Source organism: Pelophylax lessonae (genome assembly GCF_965119305.1).
Source record: "Pelophylax lessonae genome assembly, chromosome: 6".
NCBI classification, from domain to species: Eukaryota; Metazoa; Chordata; class Amphibia; order Anura; family Ranidae; genus Pelophylax; species Pelophylax lessonae.
In genome coordinates this window covers 33,463,219-33,477,271 of record NC_138773.1, presented here as the reverse complement: position 1 = coordinate 33,477,271, position 14,053 = coordinate 33,463,219, and the positions used below count along the sequence as shown (strand labels likewise).

The window sequence follows — 14,053 nt, the reverse complement described above, 5'->3', positions numbered from 1 at the left end:
GGAAACCCTGATGCAAGGGAGGACTCTGATAGTGACCATAATGTAAGAGTAAACTCTGATGGTGACCCTCATATAAGGGGGACTCTAAAGGAAACCTTGATGCAAGGGAGGACTCTAATGGGGACACCTGATGTGAGGGTAAACTCTGATGGTGACCCTCATGTAAGCGGGACTCTGATGGAGTAAGGGCGGTCTCCGATGGGGACGCAGATGTAAGGGGGGCTCAGAAGGGGACCCTGAAGTATGCGTGAATTCTGAAGGGGACCCTGATGTAATGGGGGACTCTGATTGGAACACAGATGTAAGGGTAAATTCTGATGGGGACACTGATGTAAGGGGGGACTCTGATGGAGACCCTGATGTAAGGGGGGACTCTGATGGAGACCCTGATGTAATGGGGACTCTGATGGGGACCCTGATGTAATGAGGCACACTAATGAAGACCTTGATGTAAGATAAAAAATGCAAGACGATCTGTAAATCGCCCCATAGTGAGAGTGCGCCCCCCTGTGGTTGCAGCAGGGCAGACGGCTCAGGATCCAGAGGACAGGAAGGATCGCTGTGGTAGCAGCAGCTCCTCCAGTGATTCTCACCTTCCCCAGCAGTCCCTCAGGTATGGCATATATGCATTCCAAGCTGGCCCAATGTAACTATGCAATAAAATCCATAGGTAGAATTCTCTGCACAGAAAATAGTGAGAAATAAATGACACATTCAGTCGGTTGGAGGTTATCTGAGCGATAAACACATTCTGCAGTAATGGATTCTGATGCACGGCTGACTTTTCTTGGAGGATCTCTATCCGGTCAGACCGGAGTGCCCTGCTCCTCATTCCTGTTGCCATTGCCTCAAGCTGTTTCTTATAGTTATGAGGTCCCCAAATTTAAGTCAAGTAGACACACTCCGTCCTGGCATTGGCTTTCCTAGAAAAGGGTGGGGTCTGGAACACTAAAGATATATTTATAATAAATTTGTAGAGCTATTTGTCCTGTGAGACTGCATGTACATTCGTTCTGTGCTAATGGGGTCAAAAAAGAATGTTTCCTAGGAAATTTTCATTCCAGATCAATTGTTATTCATTCCATCCAGTAGATGGAGCTAATGATCATAATAAATATATATTCCTGTGATCATCAGCTCTATCTAGTGGCCATATTGCAGTATTTTCCAGATCCATTCTATTCAATATGAATGAATGACATTTAACCTGAAGAGAAAGTAGCATTCAATTTTGCCCCCATTTGTACAGAATGAATGAACATGCCATTTTACAGAACACGTAGCTTTGCAATTTTTTTTATAAGTACACCCCTAAATATTAGGACAGGTTGGAGGTTGCCTCATCCCGAAAGCAGCCAACCAGTGCCTATTCCTCGTAGAAATAACTTTGTCACCCAATCCAAAGGACCTGATTGGTCATCTTCCATGTCTGCTGGTCAACTTCCATGTCTGCTGGTCAACTTCCATGTCTGCAAGTTGCTATATCTATATCTAAAACCAAAACCATTTTTGTTTTTTCAGTTTTGGATAGAGCCGGGAAGGGTTAGAACCTCTGCTAGATAGATAACTAGGTCAATACACCAGATGGGTTTAAACTTTGAAATGGGTTTGTAAGCAGGGCCAGGCGAAGGTTGCACATTTGTTCCATCCTTAGTTACCACCAGCAGGCCTCCAGCCTCCCAGGGAGAACAATACAGTTCCCCAGTAGCATACAGGAACACTTATCTCAGAAGCAGGGCCGGTGCTTTCACTAGGCAGCCGCCTAGGGCGCATTGCCACCTAGGGGCGCAGCCAGGAGTCGGCACTCTCTCTCCATCATGAATGATTATTGTAAGCTGAGGGTAGAGGTGGCGGTAGGGGAGGAAGAAGGGACAGAGAAAGATGCCAGGTGTCTTGGGCAGTGGTGGAACTATCAGGCCCTGGCTTTCCACCACTGTTGGAGGGGCCCCAAGAGGCAGGAATGGAGCCCACCAGAGTGCTGCCTGCATGATGATCCTCTTCAGCTGGAGCTGAACGGCCTTAACCCCGGGCAGGAAGTGACTCTCTGCACTGAGCTGGTGGGCAGCCGTTCATTTCCCTGGGTTGGTATTAAGCAGGGAGCGGAGGAGAGCTGAACCTGAGCCGGAGCTCGGCACTGGAGGGCGGAACCTTTACTGGGGCAGAAGCAACGAGGCACCGGAATGGTCTGAGGAGGTTGGTGATGAAGGAGGTGCGGAGCTCTCTGACTGCTGCTTTTCCCTCCACCAGGAGCCGGTTGGAGCTGTGGTGAGCACTGTGGTCCAGGAGAGGAGCGTCCTGGGAGAAGGAATCAGCAGGATCACAGTGAAGGAGGGCAGAGTGGGTACCACTCTCTTCATACCGCCCAGTTAGTGTCCCCAGAACAGGGGATTGGGGTCCCTGGGTGTTACATGGAGCATCCCTGGTATGAAAGGGAATCGGGGTCACCAGGTGTGACATGGAGGATAGGGGTCACCGGGTGTAACAGGAGTTCGGGGTCACCAGGTGTGCCATGAGGAATTGGGGTCCCTGGGTGTGCCATGGGGGATTGGGGTCCCGAAGTGTGACACGGAGGAACATCAGGATCCCCAGGTGTGACATGGAGGAACATCAGGGTCTGACATAGAGGAACATTGGGGTCACTGGGTATGACAGCATTACGTGGAGGAACACGGGGGTCCCTGGGTGTGACATGGAGGAACATCAGGGTCAGTGGGTATGACAGCATGACATGGAGGAATATTGGAGTCCAAGGGTGTGACATGGAAAAACATCAAAGTCCCTGGGTGTGACACAGAGGGACATTAGGGTCCCCGGGTGTGACATGGAGGAATATGGGGGGTCACTGGATATGAAAGCATAACATGGAGGAACCATCGGATCAGGGTCACTGGGTATGACATAGAGGAGTTTTTAACCCCTTCCCCTTTTTTTTTGTGTGGGGGGGGGGGGGGGCGCAAGTAGCTGGTCTTGCCTAGGGCGTAAAATAGTCTAGCACCGGCCCTGCTGAGAAGCTTCCCCCCAATTCTCCATGGATTATCCAGGAAGCAGTTTAGAATAGACCAGCGATAAAAATTAACCCAACTTGCTTTTTAACGCTTTCCTTTCTGCATGGCTGTACATTCCTTACTTGTCATTCAACAGGCGGCTGTCAGCACTTTACCCCTACGGGTGGACCTTCATCCTGTCTCTAGACCCAGAGAAGAACATTACCCCATGCCATTCCCCAGCCAGGAAATGTCAATCACCAAGGGGCTACATGGCTGGAAGCAGGGGCAGACTGGCAACTTTCAGCCCAGGGGGCAAGTACATACCAGAGGCCCATGGTGCAGCGACTTGGCCCCCCTCCCACTCTCCCTCTTCCTGTCCTCCTCCTGACCCCCATTCCAGGCTGAAGCTCAGCTCCAGGGACTCTCTACTCAAAGGCAGAATCCCAGTTCCTGACCTGGCCAGCAGGGGACAGTTGGGGGGGGGCTGGGACAGCTTAATTGGGGATGGTCTGGGGGAGGAGAGTCTCCAATAGGGCATTAAACCGGCCTCTGCTCAGACACAGTTTACACCTTCCATGCTGGGGGGCGGGGGGTCTGCGCTCTGTCGTCGTATTCATCCCGCTCTCAGTAGGTCAGCAGCAGGGACTTTTTACTTCTCTTCTCCAGAAATCCTTTAGGCATGTCTGTGGAAAAAGCGGTGCAGCCTTTTTCTGAGGTATTCGTGTGGCCCAGGGGACAATTTCCCCCCTGCCCCCTGGCCCAGTCCTCCCCTGGCTGGAAGAAAGGGGCTGCCACATCCCATGGGGGCAAGACCTGAGTTTTACCTATTCCCTCTAGCACAGGGGTCTCCAAACCCCAGCCTGGGGGCTGGATGTGGCCCTTTTAATGCTAATACCAATTCTCCCACTGACATCAAATATGGGGCACCATTCTTCCAACTGAAATCAATGATGGGGCACTATTCCTCCCACTGACACCAATAATGGGGCTCTATTCTTCCCACTGACACCAATGATGGGGCACCATTCCTCCCACTGACACCAATAATGGGGTTCTATTCCTCCCACTGACACCAATGATGTGGCACTATTCCTCCCACTGACACCAATGATGGGGCACTATTCCTCCCACTGACACCAATGATGGGGCACTATTCCTCCCACTGATATCAATGCTGTGGCACTATTCCTGGCACTGATATCAATGATGGGGCACTTTTCCTCGCACTGATGTCAATGATGGGGCACTATTCCTCCCACTGATAACAATGATGGGGCACTATTCTTCCCACTGACACCAACGATGGTCCACCATTCCTCCCACTGATATCAATGATGGGGCACTATTCCTGGCACTGATATCAATGATGGGGCACTATTCCTCCCACTGATATCAGTGATGGGGCACTATTCTTCCCACTGACACCAACGATGGTCCACTATTCCTCCCACTGATATCAATGATGGGGCACTATTCCTCCCACTGACACCAACAATGGTCCACTGTTCCTCCCACTGATACCAATGATGGGGCACTATTCCTCCCACTGACACCAATGATGGGGCACTATTCTTCCCACTGACACCAATGATGGGGCACTATGCCTCCCAGTGATTGCAACAATGGGGTACTATTCCTCCCAGTGAAAGCAGAGATAAGGAACTAATTCTCCCACTGACATCAAATATGGGGCACCATTCTTCCAACTGATATCAACGATGGGACACTAGTCCTTCCACTGATACCAATGAAGAGACGCTATTCCTCCCACTGATATCAATGATGGGGCATTATTCCTCCCACTGATACCAACGATGGTCCACTATTCCTCCCACTGATATCAATGATGGGGCACTATGCCTCCTAGTGATGGCAACAACGGGGTACTATTCCTCCCAGTGAAAGCAGGGATGAGGAACTAATTCTCCCACTGACATCAAATATGGGGCACCATTCTTCCAACTGAAATCAATGATGGGGCACTATTCCTCCCACTGACACCAATAATGGGGCTCTATTCTTCCCACTGACACCAATGATGGGGCTCTATTCTTCCCACTGACACCAATAATGGGGTTCTATTCCTCCCACTGACACCAATGATGTGGCACTATTCCTCCCACTGACACCAATGATGTGGCACTATTCCTCCCACTGACACCAATGATGGGGCACTATTCCTCCCACTGACACCAATGATGGGGCACTATTCCTCCCACTGATATCAATGCTGTGGCACTATTCCTGGCACTGATATCAATGATGGGGCACTATTCCTGGCACTGATATCAATGATGGGGCACTATTCCTCCCACTGATATCAGTGATGGGGCACTATTCTTCCCACTGACACCAACGATGGTCCACTATTCCTCCCACTGATATCAATGATGGGGCACTATTCCTCCCACTGACACCAACAATGGTCCACTGTTCCTCCCACTGATACCAATGATGGGGCACTATTCCAAAATTGGGTCACCACATGATTGTGTAGTAAATTTAGCCTAGTTTGCCAAAGCTCAAAATCAGTGGCCAGTATTATAGCGCACTTTGGGGTCTCTTAATAAAAAATTGGACGAATATCACAAGCATTCACCCAGCCATCACCAGTTCTGACTATACTTAATATGTTGCAGAAATAAAAAAGGAGAAAAAGGGGTCTATTAATAGAAAAAAAAAAAATAATAATTGGGTAAATGTGACAAGCATTCCCCCAGCTGTCATGAATTCAGATTGTATTTTGCTTAATATGTTGAATTCAAATGGTCGCCAGCTCCATCTAATGGCCATAATGTGATATTCTTTTTTCTGAATGAGGTATTTCAGGGGGAAAAAAACACACATTATAGCCACTAGATGTAGCCAAAGACCAAAATAATTCAACATAGCAATCAAAATACACTCAGAATATATGAGGGCAGTTTTTATCTCTTTTTAACCACTTCTGGATCAGAAGGATTTGTCCCCTTAATGACCAGGCCATACTTTGCGATTCAGCACTGCGTTACTTTAACGGAAAATTGCACGGTCATGCAAAGCTTTACCCAAATAAAATTGATGTCCTTTTTTCCCCACAAATAGAGCTTTCTTTTGGTGGTATTTGATCACCTGCGCGATTTCTATTTTTTGCGCTATAAACAAACAAATGAGCAACAATTCTGAAAAAAAAAAAAAAAAAAACAATATTTTTCACATTCTGCTATATAACATTCCCAAAAAAAAATTAAAACTAAAATTATTTTAATATTTTAGGCCAATTTGTTTTCTGCTACATATTTTTGGTAAAAAAAAAAAAATTGCAATAAGCGTATTTTGATCAGTTTGCGCAAAAGTTATCACATCTACTAAGATTTATGTCATTTTTATTGTTTTTATTTATTTTTTACTAGTAATGGCGGCGATCTGCGATTTTTCTGCGGGACTGCGACATTGCAGTGGACAGATCGGACCCCTAACTGACATTTCTGACACTTTTGGGGGGACCAGTGATATTACTACAGTAATCAGTGCTAAAAAATATGCACTGTTACTGTAATAATGACACTGGCAGGGAAGGGGTTAACCCAGGGGCGATCAAAGGGTTAAGTGTGAGCCTAGGGGTTGTTTTCTAACTGTGGGGGGGGTTAATGGAATCAATACAGAGACCTGTGTTACTAAATAGGAGGATCACAGGCGCTCTGCATTGATACCAGAGAGAACAATTCTCTCTTCACAGGGAGCGATCCTGGGAGTCCAGCGGCAATTGCGGCCGCCGGCCCCCTGGATCGCGCGCACCCTCAGGATAGCTCCCATGGACCACTGTACAGGTACAAATATTTGCGGGAACCTGCCGCAACCTGCGGCCGTATAACTGAGGCGGCTGGTTGGCAAGTGGTTAAATCATTTTAACCCCTATATCTAAGCCCAAGAACAAAAATGAAATCTACTGCAGTCTACCAGTCCTTAGATGTGGTGGCCCCATTTATTTTTTGCAAGATTTTTTTTCCTTTATTTTCACATGGTGATCCTACTAGTAACACACTTCCTGTCCTAGGGTGACAACACTCACTCACCGTGCTGTATGGAGAAGTAGTGTTGTCAGCTAATGACAGGACTCCAATGCCCCCACCTTTTTCCTCCATGATATAGAGGGGAGGTGCTCTGTAGTTCTCAGAGATAGCTGTAACCATTTAACTGATAAGGGTGCAGCACAGGCAGAGAGTACAGAATGTTATCAGATAACCAGATTTCTGGTAAGATCAATGGGTATATACAGTGGGTACGGAAAGTATTCAGACCCCCTTAAATTTTTCACTCTTTGTTATATTGCAGCCATTTGCTAAAATCATTTAAGTTCATTCTTCTTCCTCATGAATGTACACATAGCACCCCATACTGACAGAAAAACACAGAATTGTTGACATTGTTGCAGATTTATTAAAAAAGAAAAACTGAAATATCACATGGTCCTAAGTATTCAGACCCTTTGCTCAGTATTTAGTAGAAGCCCCCTTTTGATCTAATACAGCCAGGAGTCTTTTTGGGAAAGATGCAACAAGTCTTTCACACCTGGATTTGGGGATCCTCTGCCATTCCTCCTTGCAGATCCTCTCCAGTTCTGTCAGGTTGGATGGTAAACGTTGGTGGACAGCCATTTTTAGGTCTCTCCAGAGATGCTCAATTGGGTTTAAGTCAGGGCTTTGGCTGGGCCATTCAAGAACAGTCACGGAGTTGTTGTGAAGCCACTCCTTCGTTATTTTAGCTGTGTGCTTAGGGTCATTGTCTTGTTGGAAGGTAAACCTTCGGCCCAGTCTTAGGTCCAGAGCACTCTGGAGAAGGTTTTTGTCCAGGATATCCAAGAGAGGTTCATCCAACGTTTCAATAGACTGCAATTCATCTTTATCTAAAGTGGTAGTAAATTCTGTACTACCAACTTGTACGTACAGACAGGCCTATAATAAGGCTTACCTGTAGGTACTGTGAATATCTCCTAAACTTGCACAGTTTAGGAGATATTCCAAGTGCATGCAGTCGATGGCTTCACCGACGCATGCGCTCTGAAGGTCCGGCTTACAGTGCCGGACCTTCAGAGCCTGTACTGGAAATGGCGGCTACCACACGCATGCATGGGAGTGATGTCATTGTGCCTCTGGGCCACTCATGTAGGCAGAGGCTGCGAACCTGGAAGGATGACTGGGAAGATGTCAGCTGTCTCAGCGGTGACATTGCGGTGCTGTAGGGCTTCGTTCTCAGGTAAGTCTACCAAAATGTTCTAGTATGCATCGCATTGCCTTGCAGGGAATTTTAATCCCCTGTGGTTTACAACCACTTTAAACTACACTTGAGATGCCTTATTACTACTGGGGTCTAGAGAGGTCCATCCAATGTTTTGGTGGATCCCAGTCCATCTTTACCTAAACAACACTTGAGATGTAATATTTCCACTGGGGCCAAGAGAGGTCCATCCAATGCTTTGATAAATCAGAGTCCATCTTTTCCTAGGCTACACTTGAGATGTCATATTGCTATTGGGGCCTAGAGAGGCCTATCCAGTGTTTTGATGAGTTGCAGCCCATCCTTACCTAAACAACACTTAAGATGTCATTAATCCACTGGGGTCTAGAGAGGTCAACTCAACATTTGGATGGATTGCAGTCCATTTTTACCTAAACACTTGAGATGTAATATTTCCATTGGGGCTTAGAGAGGTCCAATCAATGCTTTGATAGATCATAGTCCATATTTACCTAAACTATTTGAGATGTCATATTACCACTGGAGTCTAGAGAGGTCCAGCCAAATGTTTTGATGGATCACAGTTCATCTTTATCTAAACTACGCTTGAAATGTCACACAATTGTTTCCTTTGGGGCCTAGAGAGGTCCAAACAACAACATTTCGATGGATTGCAGGTCATCTTTACCTAAACAATATAGTACATGAGATGTCATATGTTCATTCAGGCCAAGAGGTGTCCATCTACTGTTTGGATGGATTGCTATCCATCTTTGGGATGTCGTATTACCACTGGGGTCTAGAGAGGTCAATCTTTACCTAAACAACACTTGAGATGTAATATTTGTACTGGGGCCAACATAGGTCCATCCAATGCTTTGATAAATCAGAGTCCATCTTTACCTAAGCTACACTTGGGATGTCATATTGCTATTGGGGCCTAGAGAGGCCTATCCAGTGTTTTGATGAATTGCAGCCCATCCTTACCTAAACAACACTTAAGATGTCATTAATCCACCGGGGTCTAGAGAGGACGACCCAACATTTGGATGGATTGCAGTCCATTTTTTACCTAAACACTTGAGATGTCATATTTCCATTGGGGCTTAGAGAGGTCCAATCAACGCTTTGATAGATCATAGTCCATCTTTACCTAAACTATTTGAGATGTCATATTACCACTGGAGTCTAAAAAGGTCCAGCCAATGTTTTGATGGATCACAGTTCATCTTTATATAAACTACGTTTGAAATGTCACATAAGTGTTTCCTTTGGGGCCATCTTTACCTAAACAATACATGAGATGTCATATGTTCATTCAGGCCAAGAGGTGTCCATCTACTGTTTGGATGGATTGCAGTCCATCTTTGAGATGTCATATTACCACTGGGGGTCTAGAGAGGTCAATCTTTACCTAAACAACACTTGAGATGTGATATTTCCATTGGGGTCTAGAGAGGTCTATCCAACACTTTGATAGATTGCAGTCCATCTTTATCTAAACTACACTTGACATGTCATATTTCTTCCCTTGAGAGATCCATCCAATCGTTCAATGGATTGCAGTCCATCTTTACTTAGACTACACATGAGATGTCACATTTCCATTTGGGCTTAGGGAGTTCAATCGAACGCTTTCGTAGATCATAGTCCATCTTTAACTAAACTATTTGAGATGTCATATTACCACTGGGGCCTAGAGAGGTCCAAACACAATAGGCCAGGTGGAACTTTAAGTGAGACCCCAGCAGGTAGTGCCCGGCGTCTCCATCCCTATAACAAGAAAAAAATGAGGTTGAAGGATTATAAGAGGTGCATGAAAGTCAGCCAGCCCCCAGTCTGATGTACTCACCCTCCAGTCTGTCACCAACCAAGTAGACCTGTCTCTTGATACAAAGAACAGGGGTTTAGTTGACACACATTTGCAAACGCATGTGAAAGCTGCAGAGCCACTTCACGGCACCCTGTTAAATCTGCAGTCCTAACACTCCTAATTTAGTGTCTCCACACTGGAAGCACATGGCTGCTAATGGATGGATGGGGGAACAGGTGAGAGGGACACAGCCCAACCTCCCCCAACCCACCCTCATCCATGACTGGTCTGTTGTCTCAAAACTTCCAAACAACATTTTGATGGACTGCAGTCCACCTTTACCTAAACAATACATGAGATGTCATATTTTCATTTGGGCTAAAAGATGTCCATCTAACATTTGGATGGATTGCTGTCCATCTTTGAGATGTCATATTACCACTAGGGTCTAGAGAGGTCAATCTTTACCTAAACAACACTTGAGATGTAATATTTCCATTGGGGCCTAGAGAGGTCAATCCAACACTTTGATAGATTGCAGTCCATCTTTATCTAAACTACACTTGACATGTCATATTTCACTGGAACCTTGAGAGGTCCATCCAATCTTTCAATGGATTGCAGTGCATCTTTACTTAGACTACACATGAGATGTCATATTTCCATTTGGGCTTAGGGAGGTCCATCAAACGCTTTCGTAGATCATAGTCCATCTTTACCTAAACTATTTGATATGTCATATTACCACTGGGGCCTACAGAGGTCCAAACAACATTTTGATGGGTTGCATTTCACCTTTACCTAAACAATACATGAGATGTCATATTTTAATTTGGGCTAAAAGATGTCCATCTAATGTTTGGATGGATTGCAGTCCATCTTTGAGATGTCATATTACCACTGGGGTCTAGAGCAGTGCTGTATTTTGGCCTAGGCCAACCAGGCCCAGGCCTAGGGCAGCACATTGCAGGGGGGCAGCAAAAAAGCCCCCCCCCCTCCACCTGAGAATCTTTTTGGCCAGTGGTTGCTAGAGCTGCCTCTCGCTCCCCCCTCCTCTCTTTCTCACCCCCATCTTCCCTCTCTCTCATTCCCCCTCTCTCTCTCTCATCCCCCTTCTCTCTCACCCCCCCTTCTCTCTCTCTCATCCCCACTCTCTCTCTCCCGCTCTCATCCCCCCTCTCTCTCACCCCCCCTCTCTTTCTCTCATCCCCCCCCTCTCTTTCTCTCATCCCCCCTCTCTCTCTCTCTCATCCCCCCTCTCTCTCTCTATCTCTCTCTCTCTCACTCATCCCCCTATTTCTCTCTCTCACCCCCCCTCTCTATCTCTCTCACCCCCCTCTCTCTCTCTCTCTCTCTCACCCCCCCCCCTCTCTCTCTCTCTCTCACCCCCCTCTCTCTCACCCCCTTTTCTCTCTCTCATCCCCCCTCTCTCTCTCTCACCCCCCCTCTCTCTCTCTCTCTCTCATCCCCCCTCTCTCTCTCTCTCACCCCCCCCCTCTCTCTCTCACCCCCCCTCTCTCACCCCCCCTCTCTCTCTCACCCCCCTCCCTCCCTCACCCCCTCTCTCTCCCACCCCCCCTTTCTCGAGATCTCAGAAGGGTTCATGCTGGGATTTGTAGTCCTTACATTTTGGAGGGAGTCACATCCGTTAAAAAGGAAGTGGGGCAAATTTACATAGGAGAAGGGGGGGGGGGCTCCCAATTTTAGTCTTGCCTAGGGCAGCACAAAACCAAAATACACCACTGGTCTAGAGAGGTCCATCTTTACCTAAACAACACTTGAGATGTAATATTTCCATTGGGGCCTAGAGAGGCCTATCCAACACTTTGATAGATTGCAGTCCATCTTTATCTAAACTACACTTGAGATGTCATATTTCACTGGGACCTTAGGAGGTCCATTCAATCTTTCAATGGATTGCAGTCCATCTTTACTTAGACTACACATGAGATGTCACATTTCCATTTGGGCTTAGGGAGGTCCATTGAATGCTTTGTAGATCATAGTCCATCTTTAACTAAACTATTTGAGATTTAATATTAACACTGCGGCCTAGAGAGGTCCAAACAACATTTTGATGGGCTTAGGGGGGTCCATCGAACGCTTTCGTAGATCCTAGTAGATCTTTACCTAAACTATTTGAGATGCCATATTACCACTGGGGCCTAGAGAGGTCCAAACAACATTTTGATGGATTGCAATCCACCTTTACCTAAACAATACTTGAGATGTCATATTTTCGTTTGGGCTAAAAGATGTCCATCTAACATTTGGATGGATTGCAGTCCATATTTGCTGAAACTACAGTTGAGATGTCATTTTTCTGTTGGGACCTGGAGGGGCCCATCTAATGTTTCAATAGATTGCAGTCCATCTTAACGTAAATTATACTTGGATGTCATATTTCCATTGAGCCCAAGAGTGGTCCACCCAATGTTTTAATGGATCGCAGTCAATTTTTACCTAAACTACACTTGAGGTGTTATATTTTTATTTGCACGTAAAGGAGTCCATCCAAAGTTTCAGTAGCTTGCAGTCCATTTCCAACTATACTTGAGATGTCATATTTCCACTGGGACATAGATAAGTTCACATAGTATTTCCTTCCTTATCACCATGAAGAACACCTGGCGCCACCAGCCAAATAACTATTGTCTTGTTCTCTCCTACAGTTTTGTGAAATTGTGCCACTCCGTTCCCCTCTGTGGACATCATGGAGCAAGGTGACCCCGAACTTCATCAAGATTCCTCCACATTCCCATTGAGACACCAGCCAGAGACCAGAAGGAGACCGCCAAGAGTGATAGAGTGAGAGAATGAGCATGAAAGAGTGTGTGAGTGAGAGCGAGAACGAGAGAGAGAGAGAGTGGGAGTATCTTGTGTGTTAGACTGAGCGACTCTGTGTCTCCTCATCTCATGTGATATTTACACGCATACACACCAGAGTCGCCAACCGCCTTGAAATTTTCGGCCAGTCCGTAAATAAAATCATTCATGCAAAGTCCAGGTAAAAAAGATGATTCGCAATACTCTAATAAAGTACTACTGATTAGCCCTGTTCGATAGTACACCATCCAATAATTGTATGCAATCTATGGCTAGGTGTTTATAAAGTTTTTACGGTGTTCGAAATATTTCTGGGCAAAAAAAAAAAAATTGCATTGGCAAAGCTACATATCCTTCAGCTGCGAATAAGACCTATATTGCTAATAATGACCGAAGATAAAAGCACATTTAACTGATCATTACACATTGCAGTATTATAAATAAAACACATTCTATGGTATTAAAATGTCACTCACCTTTCATGTACATAGACCTACATGGTCCTATATTACGGTGCAGAAGTGACCTCCAGTGGCCACTGTGTGTATAGCAGGTGCATGTACTATTATTACTACCCTCACCTAGTGGTGGTGCTACAGAGTATCATGCCTATCATCCATTAACCCTTCCTGTCATTGCCCCATGCTAACACAGAAAATTACAGATTGTGACTCCCCTCATTCTTCATCTGCAGAGCCTCACTTAACACCCTCTGCAGACCATTCCTTACTTCATGATCACTAATCTACAGTGCAGGTCCCCAGAGCAGTATGTGACCCCCCCTCCCCCCCTTCCCTTTGTGCACTGGACAGGCGGAGGTGACAACTGGTCTTACTTAACTCTTCGACGCCTGCAGGGGCCTGAGGAACCCTGCAGAGCATTTCACCCTGACCGCCTCACGCCTCCCGTCCCTCTCTCTGATCTGCTCTCTGTACGTCTTATATCCAATGACTGTTATCCGTTATACGCACCTATGGTCCTGCATGATGCCTGGTTTACATGCACGCAGGGGAGGGCAATGAATTCTTTTTGTTACCCCCCCCTTCCCGCTAATCTGGTGGGGGGGGGGGGTAGAGGGAGGAGCAATTCAATACGAGGCGGAAACATTTCCTAGGGGAGAGATGGACAGCTGTCCCTTTAATACGCATCCCCCATCCTGGGCCTTTCATATACACCACAGTTCTATATATAGTATAGTTATATATATATA

The 14,053-nt window shown here is 46.2% G+C and overlaps 1 protein-coding gene and 1 long non-coding RNA gene across 4 annotated transcripts in view; one reads left to right on the top strand and one right to left on the bottom strand.

The window, feature by feature from the left end:
- The window catches only part of PRRT2 (proline rich transmembrane protein 2), a 77,638-nt gene extending 64,019 nt beyond the window's left edge, over window positions 1-13,619 (top strand). For all 3 annotated transcript variants that reach the window (XM_082261182.1, XM_082261180.1, XM_082261181.1), the window contains one exon: window positions 12,690-13,619. In XM_082261182.1, coding sequence (XP_082117308.1) covers window positions 12,690-12,697 — 8 coding nt within the window. In that variant the 3' untranslated portion in view covers window positions 12,698-13,619. The remainder of the gene's footprint in view (window positions 1-12,689) is intronic.
- Window positions 8,272-9,456, bottom strand: LOC309558177. The gene is made up of 2 exons (XR_014225411.1): window positions 9,117-9,456; window positions 8,272-8,461 (listed from the first exon to the last, which is right to left on the bottom strand). It is a non-coding gene; the product is annotated as an uncharacterized lncRNA (long non-coding RNA).
- Window positions 13,620-14,053: the final 434 nt, after the last annotated feature.